Here is a 27,333-nt window from a genome sequence, read left to right on the forward strand (position 1 = left end):
TGGAGAAGAGGCTTCCGTCTGTCCACTCTACCATAAAGGCCTGATTGGTGGAGTGCTGCAGAGATGGTTGTCCTTCTGGAAGGTTCTCCCATCTCCACAGAGGAACTCTGAAGCTCTGTCAGAGTGACCATCGGTTCTTGGTCACCTCCCTGACCAAGGCCCTTCTCCCCCGATTGCTCAGTTTGGCTGGGTGGTCAGCTCTAGGAAGAATCTTGCTGGTTCCAAACTTCTTCCATTTTAAGAATGATGGAGGCCACTGTTCTTGTGAACCCTCAATGCTGCATACAATTCCTTCGACCTCATGGCTTGGTTTTTGCTCAGACATGCTCTGTGAACTGGGACCTTTTATATAGACAGTTTTGTGCCTTTCCAAATCAATTGAATTATACCCCAGGTGGACTCCAAGTTGTAGAAACATCTCAAGGATGATCAATGGAAACCAGATGCACCTGAGCTCAATTTCGAGTCTCATAGCAAAGGGTCTGAATACTTATGTAAATAAGGCATTTCTGTTTTTATTTTTTCATAAATTAGCAAACATCTCTAAACCTGTTCGTTGTCGTTATGGTGTATTGTGTGTAGATTGCTGAGGATTTGTATTTATTTAATCAATTTTAGAATAAGGCTGTAATGGAACAATGTGGAAAAAGTCAAGGGATAGAGAGAGACAAAAAAACACGACATTTCACCTTGGCTTGGGTACATTTTTAAAGCCAGCGTGTCAGTTTGAATTGCATGGTTTGGTTTCCATTTTTGTACACGAGCATCCTGAACAGTAGCCCTTGGAGAGAGGGGGAACACATGGAGGCAGTTACATGAGGTGGTTGTTCTCAGGGTGTGTCTAGTCGGCTTTACAAACCGTGCCAATGATCTAAAAATAGAAGTCGATTCATGAGTTATCCTACTTTCCTGCCAAGTTAGAATTTATATATTTTATTTTTTTTTTTTTTTTTTTTTTACAGATCTGTCATGGGACAGTGATCTTGATTTGACTGGAGCAGATTTTCAACATGCTGGGTAATGGGGAGAGCCTGTTCATTTGTTATAAGTCCTGCGTCAGGAATAACTGTAAGTGTGGGTAACATCCCTCTCTTATTGTTAGAACATTTTGTCTCAGTCAATGTGGGGGTGACTTATTTTAACAGGACCACTGTTTTAAAAAGCACTCCCAGTTGTTACTGCACCAGAGGGGACTGTGTTTGTAAAATACATACTGCTAGAGCACACACCCACATAGACAGTACAGGGACATTCCATTTTGTTCTGCATGTTCCCTACAGTACCTCTCCTCACGTCATCACTGGCATGGCATTCCAGAGGCAGGAGTCACGAGCAGAACGGACTGAACGGACTGACCCTCTGTTGGACCTGCGTAGCTGAGAAAAATTAGACCGCTTTAACTTAATTTCATGTTGATGTGAGGGAAGATGAAGGTCAGGGCTATCGGCTAGGGCTCTGTACCTGTTCGGACTGTTATTGTGGGAACTGCTTAGACAGTTCATATGTTGGACTCTCATGGAGATGGAGACAATTCTGCCCCCCCTCCACGCCCTCTCGATCATGGTCCCCCGAGCAAGGTATCGTTGGACAAGACACCAGTGTGGGGTGTAGAGACAGCAGAGACACACACACACACACACACACACACACACACAGTCAGTGTGGTTTGCGGGGGATGGGCTGGGTGAGTCACAGGCAGGAAAGAGAATAAGAGACTTCTGGTGGAAAATTACATGTTATGCAGAGTGATTACGTAGCTCCAACCCTGTGTGTGTGTGTGTGTGTGTGTCTGCGCAGCTACTAGCTTACACATTAGACAATGTATTCTGTAAATATTTGCCAAAGACACTATGTTCCTAAACATGCCATGTCTGTGTTTGCACAAATGTGTATGAGCTCACGCATGGGGATAGTGTTTGTTTGGATCACACAGTCAGTCTCTGGTTTGGTGCTCTATTGTAAACTGTTTGTTAAATAAGTCCTGGACGGTTTGACTTGTTTGGCTGCAGTAGTGGAGATGATGAGGTTAGGGAGTGGTCCGTGTGAAGCACTCCCCCCCCCCCCCCCCTTATCGTATAAAGGATGGCATGTTGTGACTTCTCCATGCATTCAGGCATTATACACTGCTCAAAAAAATAAAGGAAACACTTAAACAACACAATGTAACTCCAAGTCAATCACATTTCTGTGAAATCAAACTGTCCACTTAGGAAGCAACACTGATTGACAGTACATTTCACATGCTGTTGTGCAAATGGAATAGACAACAGGTGGAAATTATAGGCAATTAGCAAGACACCCCCAATAAAGGAGTGGTTCTGCAGGTGGGGACCACAGACCACTTCTCAGTTCCTATGCTTCCTGGCTGATGTTTTGGTCACTTTTGAATGCTGGCGGTGCTTTCACTCTAGTGATAGCATGAGACGGAGTCTACAACCCACACAAGTGGCTCAGGTAGTGCAGCTCATCCAGGATGGCACATCAATGCGAGCTGTGGCAAGAAGGTTTGCTGTGTCTGTCAGCGTAGTGTCCAGAGCATGGAGGCGCTACCAGGAGACAGGCCAGTACATCAGGAGACGTGGAGGAGGCCGTAGGAGGACAACAACCCAGCAGCAGGACCGCTACCTCTGCCTTTGTGCAAGGAGGAGCAGGAGAAGCACTGCCAGAGCCCTGCAAAATGACCTCCAGCAGGCCACAAATGTGCATGTGTCTGCTCAAACGGTCAGAAACAGACTCCATGAGGGTGGTATGAGGGCCCGACGTCCACAGGTGGGGGTTGTGCTTACAACCCAACACCGTGCAGGACGTTTGGCATTTGCCAGAGAACACCAAGATTGGCAAATTCGCCACTGGCGCCCTGTGCTCTTCACAGATGAAAGCAGGTTCACACTGAGCACGTGACAGACTTGACAGAGTCTGGAGACGCCGTGGAGAACGTTCTGCTGCCTGCAACATCCTCCAGCATGACCGGTTTGGCGGTGGGTCAGTCATGGTGTGGGGTGGCATTTCTTTGGGGGGCCGCACAGCCCTCCATGTGCTCGCCAGAGGTAGCCTGACTGCCATTAGCTACCGAGATGAGATCCTCAGACCCCTTGTGAGACCATATGCTGGTGCGGTTGGCCCTGGGTTCCTCCTAATGCAAGACCTCATGTGGCTGGAGTGTGTCAGCAGTTCCTGCAAGAGGAAGGCATTGATGCTATGGACTGGCCCGCCCATTCCCCAGACCTTAATCCAATTGAGCACATCTGGGACATCATGTCTCGCTCCATCCACGAACGCCACGTTGCACCACAGACTGTCCAGGAGTTGGCGGATGCTTTAGTCCAGGTCTGGGAGGAGATCCCTCAGGAGACCATCCGCCACCTCATCAGGAGCATTCCCAGGTGTTGTAGGGAGGTCAAACAGGCATGTGGAGGCCACACACACTACTGAGCCTCATTTTGACTTGTTTTAAGGACATTACATCAAAGTTGGATCAGCCTGTAGTGTGGTTTTCCACTTTAATTTTGTGTGACTCCAAATCCAGACCTCCATGGGTTGATAAATTGGATTTCCATTGATTGTTTTTGTGTGATTTTGTTGTCAGCACATTCAACTATGTAAAGAAAAAAGTATTTAATAAGATGATTTCATTCATTCAGATCTAGGATGTGTTGTTTAACTGTTCCCTTTATTTTTTTGAGCAGTATATAACGGCTCTGATTGGAAGCAGATTATTGTAGAATGTGAACATTACCAGATAACCAGTAGGTGGTGCTGTTTGCTGCTGTGTCTGCCACACAGAAGGACTACAGTCTCTTGGCACTGATGTTGGTTAGCCTTCATGGCATGCTCAGGGTAGAAGTTACCCTTTGGCACAGATCTAGGATCAGCTTATCTTCCCCAAATTCATTACGGGGTGAATCACAAAACTGACCAGCAGGGGGTCCAATCCAGCCCCTGGGTGGTTGGAGTAAAAATATATATTTTACTGTCTAGCTTGCAATTATTCACAGATATTAAAGCTAGACAGTCAGGGAGCAACGGAAATTCAAAAAAACGATGGATAAAGGACTATTAAAAAAAATTAAAAATGTACACACATTTTGAAGGTGAGGAAATTCAACCAATTTTCAATGCGGCCATCCGGACCTGATCGAAGACCGACTGCGGCCCCTGTGTGCAAATTAGTTTGACACCCCTCATCTAGGGAAACGGACAACTTCATCCGACTGTCTTGCACCCACACAAAGATCACTCTCTTTCTATAACTAATGTAAATGTTACACAGTGGACCGTTAGTCTCACGGTCATTTCAACACAACTTAAATCGGATTAGATTCTGAACAAGAGAAGATGTGGAAAAGACAGCAGAGCCTCAGTTCAGCTGTAGCTAATCTGGCCCAATTAAACTGTGTATGAGAGACGGGTAGATGTTATATTAGGAAATGGTCATGCAATGTTGCCCACAGCGGATTACTGCCTAGCTTCATTTGCATGTTAATGGCTAAAAGACGCATTTAGAAGATGACTAGGCTATTTTAAGTGTGAGCACAGTGGGTTAGCACATTACACCATATCGGGTGTTAAACATACTGCCTGCGGATCCAATCCAGCCCGCGGGTGGCTTGAGTAAAAAATACATACATACATACATGCATACATGCATGCATGCATACATGCATGCATGCATGCATGCAGTACCAGTCAAAAGTTTGGACACACCTACTCGTTCAATGTTTTTTATTTACTTTACTATTTTCTACATTATAGTATAATAGTGAAGACATCAACTATGCAATAACACATGGACTCATGTAGTAACCACAGAAAGTGTTAAACAAATCGAAATATATTTTATATTTGGCATTCTTCAAAGTAGCCACCCTTTTCCTTGATGACAGCTTTGCACACTCTTGGCATTCTCTCAACCAGCTTCACCTGGAATGCTTTTCCAACCGTTTTGAAGGAGTTCCCACATTTGCTGAGCACTTGTTGGCTGGTTCTCCAATAGCACTAACTAGATTAGTGTTGTAGATGCAACAGTGCGTATGGGTGGCCAGGAAATTGCAGCTTTATATCAACATTTCGATGGGGTTTTGTTAATTTTGTGTATAGAGCACACTTCTGACAATACAAAATTCTCCAGACCTCCAAGGGAGGGGTGACAACGACACAATTTAAGGTAGGGCATCATGCAGAATAGGGTTAGCCAAAGAGTTCAATCTTGGTTTCATCAGACCAGAGAATCTTGTTTCTCATGGTCTGAGAGTCTTTAGGTGCCTTTTGGCAAACTCCAAGCGGGGGACCAGCTCTGGGAAGTCTTGGCAGTGCAAAACTTCATACGTTTAAGAATGATGGAGGCCACTGTGTTCTTGGACCTTCAATGCTGCAGAAATGTTTTGGTACCCCAGATCTGTGCCTCGACACAATCCTGTCTCGGAGCTCTACGACAATTCCTTCGTGTGCCTTTGCAAATCATGTGTGCCTTTGCAAATCATGTCCAATCAATTGAATTTACCACAGGTGGACTCCAATCTAGTTGTAGAAACATCTCAGGGAGGATCAATGGAAACCGGATGCACCTGAGCTCAATTTCGAGTCTCATAGCGATGGGTCTGAATACTTATGTATATGAGTTATTTCAGTTTTTTTATTTTGTATAAATTTCCAAACCTGTTTTCACTTTGTCGTTATAGGGTATTGTGTGTAGCTTGACGAGGAACATAAAAAAAATAAATACCCGCTTTTTCTCCCCAATTTTGTGGTATCTAATTGTTAGTAGTTACTGTCTTCTCATTGCTACAACTCCCGCACGGATTCGGGAGAGGCGACGGTCGAGAGCCATGCGTCCTCTGAAACACCACCCAACCAAGCCGCACTGCTTCTTAACACAGCGCGCATCCAACCCGGAAGCCAGCCGCACCAACGTGTCGGAGGAAACACCGTACACCTAGCGACCTGGTCAGCGTGCACTGCGCCCGGCCCACCACAGGAGTCGCTAGTGTGCGATGAGGCAACGATATCCCTGCCGGCCAAACCCTTCCTAACCCAGACAACGCTGGGCCAATTGTGCGCCGCTCCATGGGCCTCCCGGTCGCGGCCAGCTGCAACAGAGCCTGGGCTCGAACCCAGAGTCTCTAGTGGCACAGCTAGCACTGCGATGCAGTGCCTTAGAGCACTGCGCCATGCGGGAGGCCACTCGGAACATTTCTGTTAGTTAATATATTTTAGATTAAGGCTATGAAGTAACTGTGGAAAAAGTCAAGGGGTCTGAATACTTTCCGAATGCACTGTATGTCTGCTACAGAGCCACGAGAGCGCATGAAATAATTTATGATCAGTCTTTGAAATAAGTACTAAACATGTTGGCTCACTTTTTAACCATTTAGAACCTATAGCGGCCATCGACAGCATTTTTTTCAAATTAATATATTGGCCTTCAATGGTTTACAAACAATATCTGTCAAATATCGCAAAATGAACTTGCTTACAACCTGTTGTCGTATTCGCGTGGCTGTTGTCAACAACCATAAACTGGAAACAGGGTATGCTGTATCTGTTTGGTGTTACTGATTTGGACACTTCTTTGAACGCGATGATGTTTAGTGAAATAGCTAAGTAAACATCAGATATACATTACCAGTCAAGTTTGGACACACCTAGTCATTCCAGGGTTTTTCTTTATTTTTACTATTTTCTACATTGTAGAATACTAGTGAAGACATCACAACTATGAAATAACACATATGGAATCATGTAGTAACCAAAAAAGTGTCAAACAAATCAAAATATATTTAGAGATTCTTCAAAGTAGCCACCCTTTGCCTTGATGACAGTTTTGCACACTCAACCAGCTTCACCTGGAATGCTTTTCCAAAAGTCTTGAAGGAGTTCCCACATGCTGAGCACTTGTTGGCTGCTTTTCCTTGACTCTGCAGTCCAACTCATCCCAAACCATCTCAAATGGGTTGAGGTCGGGTGATTGTGGAGGCCAGGTCATCTGATGCAGCACTCCATCACTCTCCTTGGTCAAATAGCCCTTACACAGCCTGGATGTGTGTTGGGTCACTGTCCTGTTGAAAAACATGACAGTCCCACTAAGCGCAAACCAGATGGGATGGCGTATCACTGCAGAATGCTGTGGTAGCCATGGTGGTTAAGTGTGCCTTTTTGAATTCTATATAAATCATAGTGTCACCAGCAAAGCACCATCACACCTCCTCCTCCGTGCTTCACGGTGGGAAGCACACATGCAGAGATCATCCGTTCACCTACTCTGCGTCTCACAAAGACACAGCGTTGCAACCAAAAATCTCACATTTGGACTCATCAGACCAAAGGACAGATTTCCACCGGTTTAATGTCCATTACTTGTGTTTCTTGGCCCAAGCAAGTCTCTTCTTATTGGTGTCCTTTTAATAGTGATTTCTTTGCAGCAATTTGACCATGAAGGCTTGATTCACGCGGTCTCCTCTGAACATTTGATGTTGTGTCTGTTACTTGAACTCTGAAGCATTTATTTGGGATGCAATTTCTGAGGCTGGTAACTCTAATGAACTTATCCTCTGCAGCAGAGGTAACGTTGGGTCTTCCTTTCCTGTGGCGGTCCTCATGAGAGCCAGTTTCATCATAGCGCTTGATGGTTTTTGCGACTGCTCTTGAAGAAACTTTCAGTTCTTGAAATGTTCCGGATTGACCGACCTTCATGTCTTAAAGTAATGATGGACTGTCGTTTCTCTTTGCTTATTTGAGCTGATCTTGCCATAATATGGCCTTGGCCCTATTTGGTAAAACACCATCTTCTTTATACCGTGGGTCAGAGGTGAAGGTCTACGACCACTCTCATCCCCGTGTTTGTTTTTTTAGCAGGTCTCTGTTTGCGTATCCGAAGCAGCTGTCCCAACAGCCCAAGGTCCCTCTCTCAGCCGTGTGTGTGTCAGTCAGAGAGAGAGAGAGAGTTTGTGAGAACCTCGCCAGTCTGACTGTTACCGTGGTAGATGCCCAGAAGAGTTGACAAACGGTGGAGATGATATATTCCCTGTTCCGTGTGCCACTCAGTGCTGCTGTGCGGTTGTTCACATAAACAGTCCTTTGGCCATGGTGTAGACCCGCAGTATATACAGTTTGTTCGAGTGGGAGTCGTTTTGGCGTGTGAACAGCCATGAGAGGAAGGAACATGTGTCCCATTTGTAGCGACAGGCTGCTGACTGAACACTTTGCCTGTCTTTTTTTTCCCCTCTCTCGCTCTAATTCCTTCTCACCCCTATTTCCTTTCTTTCACTCTCCCTGACTCAGACTAAAGGTGGATGGGCGTTTAAAATAATGTCACTATTAGAATATTATCATTAAATGTTTTCGGATATCCAGATATCTTTTTATTTTTTTGCACTGTTTTTAACCTGAGCACTGCTGTGCAAGGGAGGGAGGGAGAGACCCTGCCACGCTATTATTGCTGGAGCAGGGCGTGGGAGCTGGGAGCGGACGGGAGGAAGAGAGGGAGATGAAGTAGCCAACTCAGCTACAGCCAAGACTAGCTAACTTGTGGCAGCCACGTTGTTATTTCTCATGCCATACACCAGTGCCTGTCTTGAATGGAGTAGCCTAGAGAAGCTAGCGAGCTACCAAGGCTAATTGCAAGCTAGATGCTGCGCTTTCTCCCCAACCCCATTTCAGAGATTGTTAAACAACATCTTACTGTTGGTTGCTCGTTGTAGCCTGCTCCTTCTCATTTAACTCTGTTAATGTATAATTCCATCTTGCATTGTATTAGTGAACTCTCACTTCACTTGCTACACATTGAGCCTTTGACTGTAGTGCTGCTTTGACTGGCCGACAAAAAACAAGCTACAGACAGGTGTGAAGGCTACCGGTCGTTTTATGGGGTGCATGTCGTAAAAACTACTTCCAAAAGTTTGTTTTGTTATATTAAGAATTTGTAATGTCATGGTATATCCTTGTAAGTAACAATGTCACATGGATATTTTATTGTATTTAGAAAAGGCCTTTTCATTGTTAAAGTAGACCTATAATTTTTTGGGGGTCAAAGATGAATACTCGCGGGTAATCAAGTACTAACGTCCGTCCGGATATTCGAATATGCCCATCCCTAATGCAGACGGCCTCTAATACCACATTTGTGTGTTGGGTGACCGAGTTAAAGCCTTTACCTAAAGCCCTAAAGTGAAGTGTGGCACATTTCTCCTGTAAGCTGCTTAAACGCCCACACCAGTAGAAATCCACTTTTCCAAACTGAAAGACGATGGCCAGAGCTTACCCATGATGTCAAAAAGTCATAGTTTTAGTCAAAGTATGATACATTGGTGATTTTAAGTGACAAATCTGTGTGAATGCAGTGTCTTCATATGATATGACATACAAATTCTTTTCAGCCTACTTTCTATTTCAGGGCTGAGTTTTATTTGAACGTTACCACCCACCAGCATGACATTGTTTATTAATCACAAACCGCTACAGAGTTATTCCTCTTCGCAACTGAGATGAGCCGAACAGCCTTCTGGTCGCCTGGAGGTACAAACGTATGCTTTTGCACCTCCACTATTTTTATCAGAAAATGATCATAAACCATTGTATAATTTTGAAAATGTTCACCTTTTGCTTTAGCTGTTCTGTATATAATTTTTTTTTTTTAAATGTATATACAGTGAGCTCTGAAAGCATTGGGACAGTGACTTTTTTTGTTGTTTTCGGCTCTGTACTTTGGATTTGAAATGAAACAGTGACTATGAGGTTAAAGTGCAAACTTTAATTTGAGGGTATGTTCATTCATATCGAGTGAACCGTTTAGATATTACAACACTTTTTGTACATAGTCCCCCCCATTTTAGGGGACCAAAAGTGTTGGAAATTCACTTGTGTATTAAAGTAGTCACAATTTATTATTTGGTCCCATATTCCTAGCACGCAATGATTACATCAAGCTTGTTGGATGCATTTGCATGTCTGGGGGGTATTATATATTCACGTCTAACTTTCTCACTCATCATTATTCATGATTCATTCAGGACTATCTGTAATCATGATAGCATCCACATTTACAAACTGTTTAGAAACATATTCTATTCTTTTTTTACAGTAATAGTGACTCCAAAATGACACTATATTATTTACTATTCATTTCTATTGGGCACAAAATAGTCTGAAACACAAACAGCAAATGCATTCAACATGTCATTTGCGGCGGTGTATGATCATGAGCAAAGTCATTGTAGCATATCATTTCACTTTCCCCTGTGAGAAACTTGAGCACATGCTGACTTGGCTTTGCTGTGCCAAAGCCTGCCAGCAGCTTACCTACCGTAGTTGCACCATGTCCATTACAATGTAGATAAATTCATATCAGCCATCTTTCAATAGTTATCCATATTACCGGAACTTCATCTTATTCTTCCAAACAATTTTTTATGGCGGATTCGTGGCCGCAATTTATCGAAGATAGGCCAAGTGATTTCAATGCTTATGACAAATGCAGCTCCAGAATCAGCTGGCTAATCTTTTGAGTACAGTGTAGTGGAAGCTAACGTGCATTTCTCCTCTGACAAGAAATGACGTTGAGATAGTGGCGTCAACTTCCTCTGCAGGGGGTTCTTTAAGCCAGGGGGTCTGAGCTACTTAAAATGAGGCCAACTCCTGAGATCTCTCGCACACACACACACACGTTTGCACATTCTCATACTTTAGCACATTCTCTCTTTCACTGTCTCTTTCACACACACACATTCTCACTCACTTCTAGGCCAAGGATAAATGTTTGTTGACTTCCTGGTTGACTCTGTATAACACCACGTGTCCCACTGTAATTGTTTTGACTTGTCTCTGTAATGTAGGCTGAGATAATGGTTCTTCAATACACTGGAAATGAATCTGATCACTCCACCCACGCCTTATCAGCTTTATGGTTTGATTCAAACTTATCAGCCACTTAACCTGCTATTGAACCTCAGACCTTGTTTACTAGTCGCTCTCTCTCGGTGGCCTTTCTTTGCTCTTTGGTGTAAGGGTTTATTGTGTGTGGAGTAGACGGGTCTATTCTATACTGCTCGATGGTACAGGTCTAAAATGGTGGTGAGATTCTTATGCAATCTTTTTTTGTTATTCAGGTGACTTCATGTGGTTGCTCAGCTGGCCTGCCACATGCCATGTATTGTCATGGGTCCCTGAAAGTGCAATGTTGAGTCCCACGAGAGGGCTGATAATTTGGGCCAAAAGGGTGTGGGTAGATTGTGTTACCCAAGTGGTCTGTTGGAACAGATTTTGACGTAATATTTGGTCATTCCTATTTGGTCGAGGAGAATGGGGCGTCGTAATCTGTCTAACGATCCAATAGTTGCGAGTTTGCGTCAGGGACAGCTGTAGCATTTTAGCTAACCCTTATTCTAAACTTAAGCCAAATCAGCTAACCTGCTATGTAAATTTCCCAGACATTTGTCGTTTTAGTTCCCCTAAACTTTTACGTCAATTAACATAACCTTAGTTGTTAGTTCCACCAACGTTAATCCTCCTTTGTTATGGCGCAACAAGCAACCTAGTCTCAGAGATGGACGTATAATAGGGAAAGGGGGATACCTAGTCAGTTGTCCAACTGAAATGTGTCTTCCGCATTTAACCCAACCCCTCTGAATCAAAGAGGTGCGGGTGGATGCCTTAATCGACATCCACGTCTTCGGTGCACGGGGAATACAAAACATCCTCCAAGATTGTATTATAAATTACATAATCCAATTCGTATGCTATTGTACGACCGGGTAAGATTTATGACACGATTTGTCCAATAATTAGTATGATATTGTATATCAGCTATTCCATTCATAATGTTACCTAACATAATATATCATACTACATGGAGTGTCACAGATTTACGAACAGAATAATGATTACCCTGAGACCACGTTGACTTGGTGGGTCACAAAACTGGATTGGGTCACTGCTGAACTGTTTTTGGATTCATTCAGTCATAGTGCCTTATTCATTGTGTGTACTAGCTCATCCTAGCCAGCCTCCTTTCTGGGGTCCCCTCCCCAAGTGTGTGTGTGTGTGTGTGTGTGTGTGCCCTGTCCCATCCCGTCCCCTTCATTAGGATCCTGAAAGTGACCACTCAAGCGGAAGACTTCTCCTTTGTCCCCGTAGGACCATGTTAGCCTAGAGAACCACTCCATGTTTACAGTATGTCACAGAACAGGAAACCACAACTGCGAGTGTCCAGGACCGCTGGGTACAAAGTGACCTCGCTGACTAGCTTGGACGGCGCATCACGATTCAACCGCCATGATCGACACTGTCAGTTCCCATTGTGGCTCGGTTCCATAGCTGCACGGTTGCCATGGCGTTACCGTGCAGGACTGTCACGTACCAGGAAGACGGTCAGGCATACAGGACACCAACTAACAAGGGTCGCCTCTCAGAGCCCAGAGATCAGTTTGAATTGATATGGTGGAACTCCAAACGGATGCAGGTGGCAATGTTTTTTTGGTTTGTTTGTTTACTCTTTCCACCCAGTTGATATTGCTTTTTACATCCATCCATATCAATAGTGTATTATGAGTTACATCACCAGCGCGTGGCCGGCTCTGTCCCATCCCAGCGCTTATCCCGCAGCGACAGATGGACAGAACACAGGGAGGGAGGGTGAGAGCGAGAGTGGATGAACATACTTTCTCTTTCTGGAGAGTTGCAGAACAGCACATGATAGGACAGTAAACTCGGTGCATGAGTGGAGAGCGACTGAACAAGGGAAGAGGTGTAGATATCGCCCCTCTCTCTGTCCAGAGACTTTTCAGGGAGGACGGGACGGTCCCCCGGGTGTCTGCAGCAGGAAGAGGGAAAGGGGAGAGGCGTTACTTTGGACCTGTTGACCAATTACACCATCCTGGACTGGGCTGTAAAAACCAGTAAATTAGCAGGGCAGAGGAGGATGAATCAACAGAGACATTCCTACACTGTTTGATGTTTGTGCAAGGGTTTTGGATGTGTGTGTGTGTGTTGAGTGAGTTTTCTGCTTGTGATCCTACTTTTGTGTAGATTTAATATCGACTAGTTCTGTGTTCTGTGATGGATGAGGTGTGTGTCTGTAGTTACCTGGAGAGACTGAGCCAGCTCCTGTGGGTTTGGGTTACCTGAGCTCCACCGGCTTGGCAGCGAGACAGCAATCGCCTTTACAATAGGACAGGGTCCAAAACCTTATTGTTGTTCTGAGGAACTGTGAAGGTGGTGTTTTTGGGTGTGTTTCAAAGATGTGTGTAGTTCTGTGGAAGTGTAGCCTCGGAGTGGGAGGGGCTAGGAGAGGCACAGGGACAGAGGTGACACAGGCGAGGTATAAAAGCAGGTGTGTGGGACCGTGTGTATCTGAGGATCACACTCACTCTCGTCCGTCTGCTGACCAGAGAACAGACTTGGGGATTATCGGACAGTTGATGAGCTTTAGGGCACTGCCATTGTCCAGGGGATCAACAAACACAGAGGAGAACTTTGAACTTGGCTGCAGTACAGATTGTACAGTACAGACATTATAGTACAGGACAGAACTTTGGAACTGTTCTCACTGTGGATACACTTGTTGCCATCTCTCGCACTCAGTCTTCAGTCCACAGAAGATACGCCTGGAGCTCTGACTGCCATTCACAACTAGACCTCAACAACAATGGAACCCTTCCTTCATAACAGCGTATAAGCTATCATAACAACCTGTGGATCTTCAACAGTTCCTGTCCCATTCAAACAAGGGAGACCTTGTTTGTGGGAGAACGGAGCGAACCAACCTGCCAGTCTCCACAGGGAGGGATCATGTACGTGCTTTGCACCCTGGTGGTACTGAGTATCCACAGCCTCTTTAAGAGCCGACACAAGGCCCTGGAGCCCGGCGACAAAGAGGCTGGAGATGGGGTCACGTTGCCTGGGGACAAGGCCCCTCCGCTGGGGGAGGGAGGCAGGGTAAGGGACCCCGGGCCTGGAGGTCTTGGAGGGGGTGTGGGGCCCAGGGAGAGAGGGATGACTGTAGCCCTCTCTCAGGAGAAGAGGCAGAGGGCTGTAGACAGGAAGGCTGCAGGCTGCAACTGCACAAACAAACGTATAGGTGACCGGGAGCTGCGCTGCAGCCAGGGCAGGCTGGGATGCGGAGGCAGCCTGGAGAATGTGCCGGACAGCAGAAAACAATTGCAGGTGAGAGGAGGGGAAGACTGGGATAGAGGGTGTTTTGAGGAAGGAGTAGAGAGGGATGGGGTGAGGGCATGCTAAGGAGAACAGGAGGGAGAGGGGGGGGGTGTGCCTAGATGTGCAAACCAGCACGTAGGCACAGGTATGTTTGTAATGCCATGCCAGTCTCAGACACAGATAAGGCACCAATCTAATTCGTCAAGTACCAATCATAAATATTGTGGTACAGAAGTCCTGAGGTTTCACATTTGATTCCAGATTATGTTGAAGTCCTTTTTAATGAGAAGCAGCACCATGTTGGTTTAGTTTTCATGTAATTATGTGCTTGTGTGACTGACTTGGAGAGAGAATCTAAGCGCTGCTCCAGCAGTCTTAACCTTTCTGGGCTAATGAAAGAATGTGGGTAGTAGTTTATGGGTGATTATGGACCTTGGCAGTTCACCAACGATTACCTTGAGGTTCACATTAGTGAGGAATGTGATGACCGTAGCCCATTTCCGTTTTCCCTACCTCTCACTTGGGTGTGTATAGCCAAATAGATTTCCCTGCCCTCTATCTCTCTCTTTTTCCCTCTTTCTCTCCCTTATTCTGAAAAAAATTGTCTCCCTCCTGACTTTCTTAATTTCACCCTCCCACTGCATCCTTCTTTCCCTTCTCCCTCCTCTCCAACCTACCTGTTCCATAGCACAGTTGTGATGTAGCTAGCTTTCATTATCCCACATTAGCATTGGAGGTAAGAGCCCAGTCAAATCCCCTCCTAACCTGCTGACTATATACCTATTGGTGGTATGAGAAATTAGTAATGGCAGTTTGCGTGCTGATGCTAAAGTGGGCCGTAATGTCCCTGCATTCCGGGGAAATGGATTCAGATCATTGTTTATGTAACCATGTTAATCTGAGGACAGCAACACTCTCTCTGCTCTGTGTGTTTCGGGTAAAGTGGGCTTTAATCCCTCACAATACTATAATTCTGGCTGTTGGTCCAATGACGCATCATAACCTTCACCTAGGACTGGGCGATATGGTCAAAATATCATATCGCGGTATTTATTTATTTTTTAAGAAATTGGACTGTATGAGGAGTATTTTATGTTTTTGAATAATAGAAGTTTATAAATTTGCTTTATGAGTAGTGCGTGATTCAAATTCAACCCAAAACAAATATCTGCATTTCCTGCACTCATTTGAGATAATTTCCACACTGCCATGTAGGGCTGCACAATATGGGCAAACAATCTGATTTGACTTGCGCTTTAGAGCAGAACACTTGGTGTAATCATGGAAATAGAATGAATGCAGTGTTTGACATGACAAAGAAAAAATGCCACGGACTAGTTATTGTGACAAGGTAGGAACCAAAGTGTTGATAATTGTTTCCTAGGGGACCCTATAATTTTTTGCCTACATTGAATGTTTTCTCTAACATATTCATGCTTCACGTATTCCTTTTTGATTTGGAAGATACTGTTGCACAAACATGCTGATTTAGGTCTATACCATCACCGGTATTTTTAGGCTGTATATTTATTAGCTAGCTAGCCAGCCAGCCAGGTAACAAACGATTAGCATTAGCGGCTAACAATATTTAGGCCCAACTTCCTAAGAAAAGACAAACTAGCTGTTTGCAGATGTAAGAAACACAAACTTATAGTGTAGTTATAGAACACTAGTGGATATATATTAAGAAGCAAGGTGAAAACAGCATTGTTGCCATCAACATTGCTGCATGTGCTGCATTCACCATGCAGACTGAACACAAGTGCCTCGTTGTCGAGGAACAAGAAATGTGTTCCTTGAGTGACGGGGTGGGGATAGATCTGTGTGGAAAGCAGCATGTAGAGAGAGAGCGGAGTGTGATGACTCAAGCAGCGAAGTAAACTATGAAAGTGACGTTACACACGGCATATCACATTTAACAAACAAAACAATCAAATACGTTATAGAAGGTAAAGTAAAAAAAACGAACCGCTCTGTGCATCAATACCGGTATATTGTAAAATACAGTATACCGCCCAGCCCTACCTTCACCCCACCCAGTCACCCAGTCTCTCTCAACCCCATTCCCCACCCTCCTGGTCATAGGGAGGGCCCTCTCTCTGAATCACCCTCATTTTGACATTTGTCCCTGTAAATCCCCAAACAACGCTTTGGTTACACATCTAAGACTTTGAGGGAACGCTAAGGAAGTTCGAGTAAGTAACGTTATCACAGAGGGAGCATGGTCACTGTGCAGGCATCTGATGTCCTCTACATTCAACATCTACAACATGATTAATAAGTAAAGGACAAACTACACCAGGAACTTGATAGTGTACTGATAACGCTAGAATAATGCCTTGGAAATGTTGTGCTCATGAAGCGGGGTACCTGAGCCAAGGTATAGTGTGTTTCATCGTTAATTCCCTGAGGAACAGCGACTACCCAGAGAACACCTTCTGTGTGTGTCTGCTAGTTTTTCTATATACACGCACGCACACACCAGCATTTACCTCAGTTTCCCTCAGTATGAGTAGTCACACAGACCTGGCCTAGAAAACTCCATTACCCAGCAGCCTCTAGTGAGGAGGGAGCTCTGGCTTGAGTGTTAGTGAATTGTCAGTGAAGCAGCTCTCACAGATGGTGTAATTTACAGTACTACTTGTTTGGATCAATATACCTTTGAGCAGTGGCAGCCATAGGAGACCATATGTTCTTTGTGTGTGCATATTGCAGAGACCATATGTCCTTTGTGTGTGTGCATATTTCAGTGTGTACTTTTAGTTACACTGTATGGCTTAGGATCAAGTGTATGGCTTAGGGACAGTAGCAGAGTGTGTGTGCCCTTGCTACAAAAGCCATTTTGCCTTTTTAGTAATAAAGGATGTGAGGAGACGTGCAATGGTGTGTTTCGTCAACGCATACGTGCACACACACACACACACACACACACACACACAGTTCTCTGTTAAATATTGCAGGCAGAGGGAAGAGCGCTGAGAAGAGCCACGCTTCATTTGTGGCTGAAATATTTATTTCTCCGCAGGAGAGCGAGGGGGAGCGATAGAGGGAGGGGACTGGAAGATGGAAAGCGAGAAGGAGAAAGGGAGGGGGAAAGAATGAGGGTGGCTACAGGAGTGAAATGATGCTGGCTCCGATTCTGCTGTTACTAAGGAACAGAGAGAGGGTGCGGTGTTGGAGAAGGGGAGCTGGCTGGTGACTGAGCTCTCGCTGTGGGGGTGTGCGTTGATCTGCGAGTGTGCGTTTTTCCGCCGCGTAAAGATGGTCTCTACAGCGATGCAGGGATGATCAGGACGCAGAGACCGCAGGGTGGCAGGTGAGTACCCTAACGATAAAGAAACCGGAATGGATAGATTGGTGGGTGAGAAAAAGAGGGGGGAAGAGTGGAGGGGGACATGTTGAGCGAGGTATGAGGGGTAGCCACTTGGGTTAGACGGAGAGAAATAAAAAGGATAGAATAACTGCAGGAGAAGGAGAGAAAGGGCTGTTATAGTGTTGTTTTTCCTGTAGTGTTGCCTTTCCCTGTTGTTGACTGAGGGTCCCTGTATGGTATGATTCTCTCCTTTTCCATCTGTCTTTGTTAAGGGTTAACCCATATCTAGTAATCCCAGTCCATATGGTGTCGTGCTGAGGAATTGATCTCAACCTTATTCTGATGCATTGGTTTTTTTTTTCAGATTCATGTTTGTGTTGGTAGTAAACACAGCCCTGAACCTCCCAGAGCTGTGTGACGTTGAGCAGACCGGTTCTGACACTTGACGCACGGTGAAAGCAGATTCCTTCTGTTAGAGTCCTGCGCTCGCTCGCTCTGTCTGGCATGCTATGTCTATCCTTTCTGTCTCAGGCTATGTCTATCTCCTTGTCCGCTAGCAGCATTTTAGCTACAGACTTATGTGCTAGCTGTCTAGTCTGTGTTTTTAGAAATGTGCAATGAGCATAAAAAGACTCATTTATATAAGGAATTGGTGACTAGTTCTCATTCTGTGAATCAAGCATCTTCTTATCCAGGTAGGCCACTTGATTTCAACATCTAAACAAAGTGAACAGGCTTTGTTGTTCAAACAGTTTGGAGATGAACAGGAGAGTGTATTCGTAACAGCTCAACCTTTTCTACCTTGTTATCAAGCAAATAGATTAGCTGGCTACTCACTAGCATGTGGGCTTGTGCTTGAGAGATTGTTTGAGACCTACAGTATGTTAAAGGAAATTCCACCCAAAAACGATCTATTGGTATTTGCTTCCTTAGTCCATTGTTGATGTAGTCCCAAAATGTTTTGCACGTCAGCAATCCAGTTCTCAAGACTGACTCTCGAAATACAGCCAGTACGATGCAGTTTCTTGACAACTTGATTGCTGAAACAATGGACTAATGAAACAAATACCAAAATATAGTTTTGGGCTGGGGTATTTCTTTAATTTTCTATAATGCCTGCTACAAGAAGTTGGTCATAATTAGCAGGTTAGTGTTTTTTATAATGAATCTTGTTCTGGAGACAGCCTTAACCCTAACCTTAACCACATTGCTAACCCTAATGCTTAACCTTAAACTAAAGGGACACAGTGCAATGACTGGAAGTCTATAGGTAACTGCTAGCATGCAAGTAGTTACTGTAGACTTCCAGCCATTGTGCTAACTGTAGTTAGCATTGGCTTGCAAAATTACCTCCAACTTCCTTCATACTGGATGCAGAGACATACAAATGGTATCCATGAGTTCATCTGACTCTGAGGAAGTAGATAAAGTGCTACATTGCCAAAATCCCAAAGTATCCCTTTAAGACCAAAAAGCGATTTATTTTTTTATTTTTTTGTTTATATGAATTTTTACAAAATAGCCAATTTTGACTTTGCAGCTGGCCTATCTAAGGGAAAATCACTCAGTTCTGCCTCCCAGGACAAGACTCATGACAATAAAACCTGCTCATTATTAGTGCATTGTGCATGGTTCTGGTTACATTTGTAACAGATGTCATTTTCATAGACTTGAAAGCCAGATCAGTAATTATTGCAAAAAAGCAGGTTGAACTATTTTCATAAAATAATTGTATTATTACTTATGGTTGTGGAAGGCTTATTTATTCACGTGTGTGTGCGTGTGTGCGTGTGTGTGTGTGTGTGTGTGTGTATTTATTTGTTTAAATTGAGATGATTTTCAGGCCATATTGTTAAGCTCTACTTCGAGGGGGGGGGGGGCTTCAGGCCATCTGACTGTACAATAGGAGCTAGACAGTGACATACTGCCTGACCACAGGAAGCGTGTGCTGTCAGACTCCCTATAGCCCTGTGTGTTTAAATAATGTATGTTATAGGCTGGTAAATTAAAGAGCTCTTTGTTCGTGATACAAAGCCCTTGTCTCTCTCTCTCTAGGAGCACTAAAACAGTCCTCATAATTGGGTCTGCAAAAGCCCCCCTTACAGGGCAGTGAAAGCATAGTGAAATGTGTTTTGTTATTAAAACTCAAACTTCATAACTCAAATCCTTAACCCCTTGGTCAGGAATGTTCCAATAAGCAGGGCTTTATGGTTCCCAGGAAGAGCCTGCTCAGACAGTGCATGGATCTGTAGCTGTGTTACACTGAAAGTCCTCGCCACACAATGAGACTGAGGAAAGGGGCTTACTGGTGGACTGTTTCTTTATTCCTATTTTCATAGCCATGAACGGTCTTTGTTTATTTGCAATATTTTTGACTGTAGTCCATTTTAAAGTTTAGTGTGCCTGGTGTTTTTCATTCTATGGTCCTCTCCCTGTTGTCGTAGCAGAAGGACACAAATAGCTTCTGTCTATGTAGCCCTGAGGGAAACACAGATTCAACACACACATACAATACCATATCACGTAGATTAGAACATACATGTCACTCATACAGTACCAGTTAAAAGTTTGGGCACACCTACTCATTCAAGGGTTTTTCTTTTATTTTGACTATTTTCTACATTGTAGAATAATAGTGAAGACATCAGAACTATGAAATAACACATATGGAATCATGTAGTAACCAAACAACTGTTAAACAAATCAAAATATAGTTTATATTTGTGATTCTTCAAATAGCCACCCGTTGCCTTGATAACAGCTTTGCACACTCTTGGCATTCTCTCAACCAGTTTCACCTGGAATGCTTTTCCAACAGTCTTGAAGGAGTTCCCACATAAGCTGAGCACTTGTTAGCTGCTTTTCCTTCACTCTTCACCTTCACTCCGACTCATCCCAAACCATCTCAATTGGGTTGAGATTGGGGGAATGTGGAGGCCAGGTCATCTGATGCAGCACTCCATCACACTACTTCTTGGTCAAATAGCTCTTACACAGCCAGGAGGTGTGTTGGGTCATTGTTGAAAAAACAAAATGATAGTCCCACTAAGCCCAAACCAGATGGGATGGCGTATCGCTGCAGATTGCTGTGGTAGCCATGCTGGTTAAGTGTGCCATGAATTCTAAATAAATCACAGACCGTGTCACCAGTAAAGCACCACCACACCATAACACCTCCTCCTCCATGCTTTACAGTGGGAAATACACATGCGGAGATCATCATTCATCCACACAGCATCTGTTCATACATACAGTTGAAGTCGGAAGTTAACACACTTAGGTTGGAGTCATTAAAACTCATCTTTCAACCACTCCACAAATGTATTGTTAACAAACTATAGTTTTGACAAGTCAGTTAGGACATCTACTTTGTGCATGACACAAGTAATTTTTCCAACAACTGTTTACAGACAGATTATTTCACTTACAATTCACTGTATCACAATTCCAGTGGGTCAGAAGTTTACATGCACTAAGTTGACTGTGCCTTTAAACAGCTTGGAAAATTCCAGAAAATGATGTCATGGCTTTAGAAGCTTCTGATAGGCTAATTGACATAATTTGAGTCAGTTGGAGGTGTAACCTGAAAGGCCGCTCAGCAAGGAAGAAGCCACTGCTCCAAAACCACCATACAAAAACCAGACTACAGTTTGCAACTGCACATGGGGAGAAAGATCGTACTTTTTGGAGAAATGTCCTCTGGTCTGATTAAATAAAAATAGAACTGTTTGGTCATAATGACCATCGTTATGTTTGGAGGAAAAAGGGAGGCTTGCAAGCCGAAGAACACCATCCCAACCGTGAAGCACGGGGGTGGCAGCATCATGTTGTGGGGGTGCTTTGCTGCAGGAGGGACTGGTGTACTTCACAAAATAGATGGCATCATGACAGCAACATCTCAAGACATCAGTCAGGAAGTTAAAGCTTGCTCGCAAATGGGTCTTCCAAATGGACAATGTGGGGACAAAAAAATATGAAATCCCATTACTATTGTAAAATGTCAATCTAAAACATTTAGTTAGGCTTTTAGACATGCAAAGCCGCTCAAACATTGGCAAACTAATCACAAAACAGCATACTTCCAAAGTTGTGGCAAAATGGCTTAAGAACAACAAAGTCAAGGTATTGGAGTGGCCATCACAAAGCCCTGACCTCAATCCTATAGAAAATTTGTGGGCAGAACTGAAAAAGTGTGTGCGAGCAAGGAGGCCTACAAACCTGACTCAGTTACACCAGCTCTGTCAGGAGGAATGGGCCAAAATTCACCCAACTTATTGTGGGAAGCTTGTGGAAGGCTACCCTAAATGTTTGACCCAAGTTAAACAATTTAAAGACAATGCTACCAAATACTAATTGAGTGTATGTAAACTTCTGACCCACTGGGAATGTGATGAAAGAAATAAAAGCTGAAATAAATCATTCTCTCTACTATTATTTAGACATTTCACATTCTTAAAATAAAGTGGTGATCCTAACTGACCTAAGAAAGGGATTTTTACTCTGATTAAATGTCAGGAATGATAAAAAACTGAATTTAAATGTATTTGGCTAAGGTGTATGTAAACTTCTGACTTCAACTGTGTGTGTATTTATCTAGCTAGCTATCTCCCTCTGTCCATACAGAAATGGTTTGTTGAGATCGGTGTGGAAGAACTTGACTGGCCTGCACAGAGCTCTGTACTCAACCCCATCGAACACCTTTGGGATGAATTGGAACACCGACTGTGAGCCAGGCCTAATCGCCCGACATCACTAACGCTCGTGGCTGAACGGAAGCAAGTCCCCACAGCAATTTTCTAACATCTAGCGGAAAGCCTTCCCAGAAGAGTGTGGGCTGTTATAGCAGCAAAGGCTGGACCAATTCTACATTAATGTCCATGATTTTGGAAATGATCGATCGATCGCTCACTCACTACATGACCAAAAGTATGTGGACACATGCTCGTCGAACATCTCATTCCAAAATCATGGACATTAATGTAGAATTGGTCCACCCTTTGCTGCTATAACGGCCCACACTCTTCTGGGAAGGCTTTCCGCTAGATGTTGGAAAATTGCTGCGGGGACTTGCTTCCGTTCAGCCACAAGAGCATTAGTGATATCAGGCACTGATGTTGGGCGATTAAGCCTGGCTCACAGTCGGCGTTCCAATTCATCCCAAAGGTGTTAGATGGGGTTGAGTACAGGGCTCTGTGCAGGTCAGTCAAGTTCTTCCACACCGAACTCGACAAACCATTTCTGTATGGACCCCGCTTTTTGCACGGGGTCATTGTCATGCTGAAACAGGAAAGGGCCTTCCCCAAACTGTTGAAATAAAGTTGGAAGCATAGAATCATCTAGAATGTCATTGTATGCTGTAGCGTTAAGATCTCCCTTCGCTGGAACTAAGGGGCCTAGCCCCAGACCATTATTCCTCCTCCACCAAACTTTACAGTTGGCACTATGCATTTGGGCAGGTGGGGTTCTGCTGGCATCCGCCAAACCCAGATTTGTCTGTCGGACTGCCAGATGGTGAGTGTGATTCATCACTCCAGAGAACGCTTTTCCACTGCTCCGGAGAACAATGGCAGCGAGCTTTACACCACTTCAGCCGACACTTGTCATTGCGCATGGTGATCTTAGGCTTGTGTGCGGCTGCTCGACCATGGAAACCCATTTAATTAAACTCCCAACGAACAGTTCTTGGGCTGACGCTGCTTTCAGAGCCAGTTTGGAACTCGGTAGTGAGTGTTGCAACCGAGGACGGATGATTTTTAGATGACGGTGCCACGTTGAAAGTCAGTGAGCTCTTCAGTAAGGCCATTCTACTGACAATGTTTGTCTATGGAGATTGCATGGATGTGTGTTCACTTTTTTACACCTGTCAGCAACGGGTGTGGCTGAAAATAGCCAAATCCACTAATTTGAAGGTGTGTGTGTGTGTGTGTGTGTGTGTGTGAGTATATAACTCTTTCAGCAAAAAAAATAAACGTCCTCACTGTCAACTGCGTTTATTTTCAGCAAACTTAACGTGTAAATATTTGTTTGAACATAAGATTCAACAACTGAGACAAACTGACAAGTTCCACACACATGTGACTAACAGAAATTGAATAATGTGTCCCTGAACAAAGATGGGGGTAAAAATCAAAAGTAACAGTCAGTATCTGGTGTGGCCATTAAGTACTGCTGTGCATCTCTTCCTAATGGACTGCACCAGGTTTGCCAGTTTTTGCTGAGAGATGTTACCCCACTCTTCCACCAAGGCACCTGCAAGTTCCCGGACATTTCTGGGGGGAGTGGCCCTAGCCCTCACCCTCCGATCCAACAGGCCCTAGACGTGCTCAATGGGATTGAGATCTGGGCTCTTCGCTGGCCATGGCAGAACACTGACATTCCTGTCTTGCAGGAAATCATGCACAGAACGAGAAGTATGGCTTGTGGCATTGTCATGTTGGAGGGTCATGTCAGGATGAGCCTGTCTTCCCTGTAACACACAGCATTGAGATTGCCTGCAATGACAACAAGCTCAGACAACAAGCTCAGATGCTGTGACACACCGCCCCAGACCATGACGGACCCTCCACCTCCAAATCGATCCCGCTTCAGAGTACAGGCCTCGGTGTAACGATCATTCCTTCGACGATAAACGCAAATCTGACCGTCACCCCTGGTGAGACAAAACCATGACTCGTCAGTGAAGAGCACTTTTTGCCAGTCCTGTCTGGTCCAGCGACGGTGGGTTTGTACCCATAGGTGACGTTGTTTCCGGTGATGTCTGGTGAGGACCTACCTTAAAACAGACCTGCAAGCCCTCAGTCCAGCCTCTCTCAGCCTTTTTTGCGGAGAGTCTGAACACTGATGGAGGGGTTGTGCTTTCTTGGTGTAACTCGAGCAGTTGTTGTTGTCATCCTGAACCTGTCCTGCAGGTGTGATGTTCGGATGTACCGATCCAGTGCAGGTGTTGTTACACATGGTCTACCACTGAGAGGTCGATCAGCTGTCTGTCCGGTCTCCCCGTAGCGCTGTCTTAAGCGTCTCACAGTACGGACATTGTACTTTATTGCCCTGGCCACATCCACAGTCCTAATTTCTCCTTGCAGCATGCCTAAGGCACGTTCACGCAGATGAGCAGGGACGATGGGCATCTTTCTTTTGGTGTTTTTTAGAGTCAGTAGAAATGCCTCTTTAGTGTCCTAAGTTTTCATAACTGTGACCTTAATTGCCTACCGTCTATAAGCTGTTTGTGTCTTAACTACCGTTCCACAGGTGCATGTTCTTTAATTGTTTATGGTTCATTGAACAAGCATGGGAACAGTGTTTAAACCCTTTACAATGAAGATCTGTGAAGTTATTTTGATTTTTACGAATTATCTTTGAAAGACAGGGTCCTGAAAAAGGGATGTTTCTTTTTTAGCTGAGTTATATATATATATATATATATATATATCCACACACACACTAGCGTTCAAAAGTTTGGTCACTTCGAAATTTCTTTGTTTTTGAAAGCGAAGCAAATTGTTGGTCCATTAAAATAACATCAAATTGATCAGAAATACAGTGTAGACATTTTTTATGTTGTAAATGACTATTGTAGCTGGAAGAAGCTGATATTTATATGGAATATCTACGTATATAGGTGTACAGAGGCCCATTATCACCAACCATCACTCCTGTGTTCCAATGGCACATTGTGTTAACTAATCCAAGTTTATCATTTTAAATGGCTAATTGATCATTAGAAAATCCTTTTGTAATTATGTTAGCACAGCTGAAAGCTGTTGTGAGGATTTAAAGAAGCAATAACACTGGCCTTCTTTAGAATATTTGAGTATCTGGAGCATCAGCATTTGTGGGTTCGATTACAGGCTCAAAAGGGCCAGGAACTAAGAACTTTCTTCTGAAACTCGTCAGCCTATTCTTGTTCTGAGAATTGAAGGCTATTCCATGAGAGAAATTGCTAAGAAACTGAAGATCTCGTACAACGCTGTGTACTACTCCCTTCACAGAACAGCTCTAACCAGAATAGAATTAGGAGTGGGAGGCCCCGTTGCACAACTGAGCAAGAGGACAAGTACATTAGTGTCTAGTTTGAGAAACGGATGCCTCACAAGTCCTCAACTGGCAGCTTCATTAAATAGTACCTGCAAAACACCAGTCTCAACGTCAACAGTGAGGAGGCGACTCCGGGATGCTGGCCTTCTAGGCGGTGTTGCAAATGCAATAACTATTTAGGGAAGAAGCAGTCTGCTGGTATTCTGTCTATAATGGAGTGGCCAGCACAGTCACCGGATCTCAACCCTATTGAGCTGTTGTGGGAGCAGCTTGACCGTATGGTACATAAGAAGTGCCCATCAAGCCAATCCAACTTGTGGGAGGTGCTTCAGGAAGCATGGGGTGAAATCTCTCAACAAATTGACAACTAGAATGCCAAAGGTCTGCAAGGCTGTAATTGCTACAAATGGAGGATTCTTTAATGAAAGCAAAGTTTGAAGGACACAATTTTTTTTCAATTAAAAATCATTATTTATAATCTTATCAACGTCTTGACTATATTTCCTATTCATTTTGCAACTAATTTCTTGTATGATTTCATGGAAAACAAGGACATTTCTAAGTGACCCCAAACTTTTGAACGGTAGTGTGTATATATATTTACTTACAGTGGATTCGGAAAGTATTCAGACCCCTTGACTTTTTCCACATTTTGTTACGTTACAGCCTTATTTAAAATTAATTAAATTGTTTTTTTCCCTCATCAATCTACACACAATACCCCATAATGACAAAGCAAAAACTGTCTTTTTAGAAAAAGATTATGAAATATCACATTTACATAAGTATTCAGAAGCTTTACTCAGTACTTTGTTGAAGCACCTTTGGCAGCGATTACACCCTCAAGTCTTCTTGGGTATGAAGCTACAAGCTTGGCACACCTGTATTTGGGGAGTTTCTCCCATTCTTCTCTGCAGATTCTCTCAAGCTCTGTCAGAGATGTTCAAGTCCGGGCTCTGGCTGGGCAACTCAAGAACATTCAGATACTTGTCCTGAAGCCAATCCTGCGTTGTCTTGGCTATGTTCTTAGGGTTGTTGTCCTGTTGAAAGGTGAACCTTCGCCCCAGTCTGAGGTCCTGAGTGCTCTGTAGCAGGTTTTCACCAAGGATCGCTCTGTACTTTGCTCCATTCATCTTTCCCTCGATCCTGACTAGTCTCCAAGTCCCTGCCGCTGGAAAAACATCCCCACAGCATGATGCTGCCACCACCATGCTTCACTGTAGGGATGGTGCCAAGTTTCCTCCAGACATAACGCTTGGCATTCAGGCCAAAGAGTTTAATATTGGTTTCGTCAGACCAGAGAATTATGTTTCTCATGGTCTGAGAGTCCTTTTAGGTGCCTTTTTGGCAAACTCCAAGAGGGCTGTCATGTGCCTTTTACTGAGGAGTGGCTTCCGTCTTGCCGCTCTACCATAAAGGCCTGATTGGTGGAGTGCTGCAGAGATGGTTGTCCTTCTGGAAGTTCCTCCCATCTTCACAGAGGAACTGGAGCTCTGTCAGTGACCATCGGGTTCTTGGTCACCTCCCTGACCAAGACCCTTCTTCCCCGATTACTCAGTTTGGCCGGGCGGCCAGCTCTAGAAAGAGTCTTGGTGGTTCCAAACTTGGAGGCCACTGTGTTCTTGGACCTTCAATGCTGTAGAATGTTTTTGGTACCCTTCCCCAGATCTGTGCCTCGACACAATCCTATCTCGGAGCTCTGCGGCCAATTCCTTCGACCTCATGGCTTGGTTTTTGCTCTGACATGCACTGTCAACTGTAGGACCTTATATGGACAGGTGTGTGCCTTTCCAAATCATGTCCAATCAATTGAATTATACCCCAGGTGGACTCCAATCAAG

General features: G+C 44.2%; 1 protein-coding gene across 7 annotated transcripts in view; it reads left to right on the forward strand.

Moving 5' to 3' along the window:
- The window catches only part of LOC115202838 (kinesin-like protein KIFC3), a 67,748-nt gene that overhangs the window by 4,915 nt on the left and 35,500 nt on the right, over positions 1-27,333 (forward strand). The window contains exons 1-2 of one of the 7 annotated variants that reach the window (XM_029766910.1): positions 17,264-17,461; positions 17,823-17,910. The exons of 1 other annotated variant lie outside the window; for it this stretch is intronic. Coding sequence is in view for 4 of the 6 variants with exons in the window: in XM_029766903.1 (XP_029622763.1) it covers positions 13,780-14,154 (375 nt within the window). In the remaining 2 variants the exon portion in view is untranslated. Of the gene's footprint in view, positions 1-962; positions 1,069-12,698; positions 14,155-17,263; positions 17,462-17,822; positions 17,911-27,333 lie in introns of those variants that run through there. 5 more of the 7 variants (XM_029766907.1, XM_029766903.1, XM_029766904.1 and 2 more) reach the window with 5 other exon arrangements.

The sequence above is a fragment of the Salmo trutta genome, chromosome 12 (genome assembly GCF_901001165.1).
Source record: "Salmo trutta chromosome 12, fSalTru1.1, whole genome shotgun sequence".
NCBI lineage: Eukaryota > Metazoa > Chordata > Actinopteri > Salmoniformes > Salmonidae > Salmo > Salmo trutta.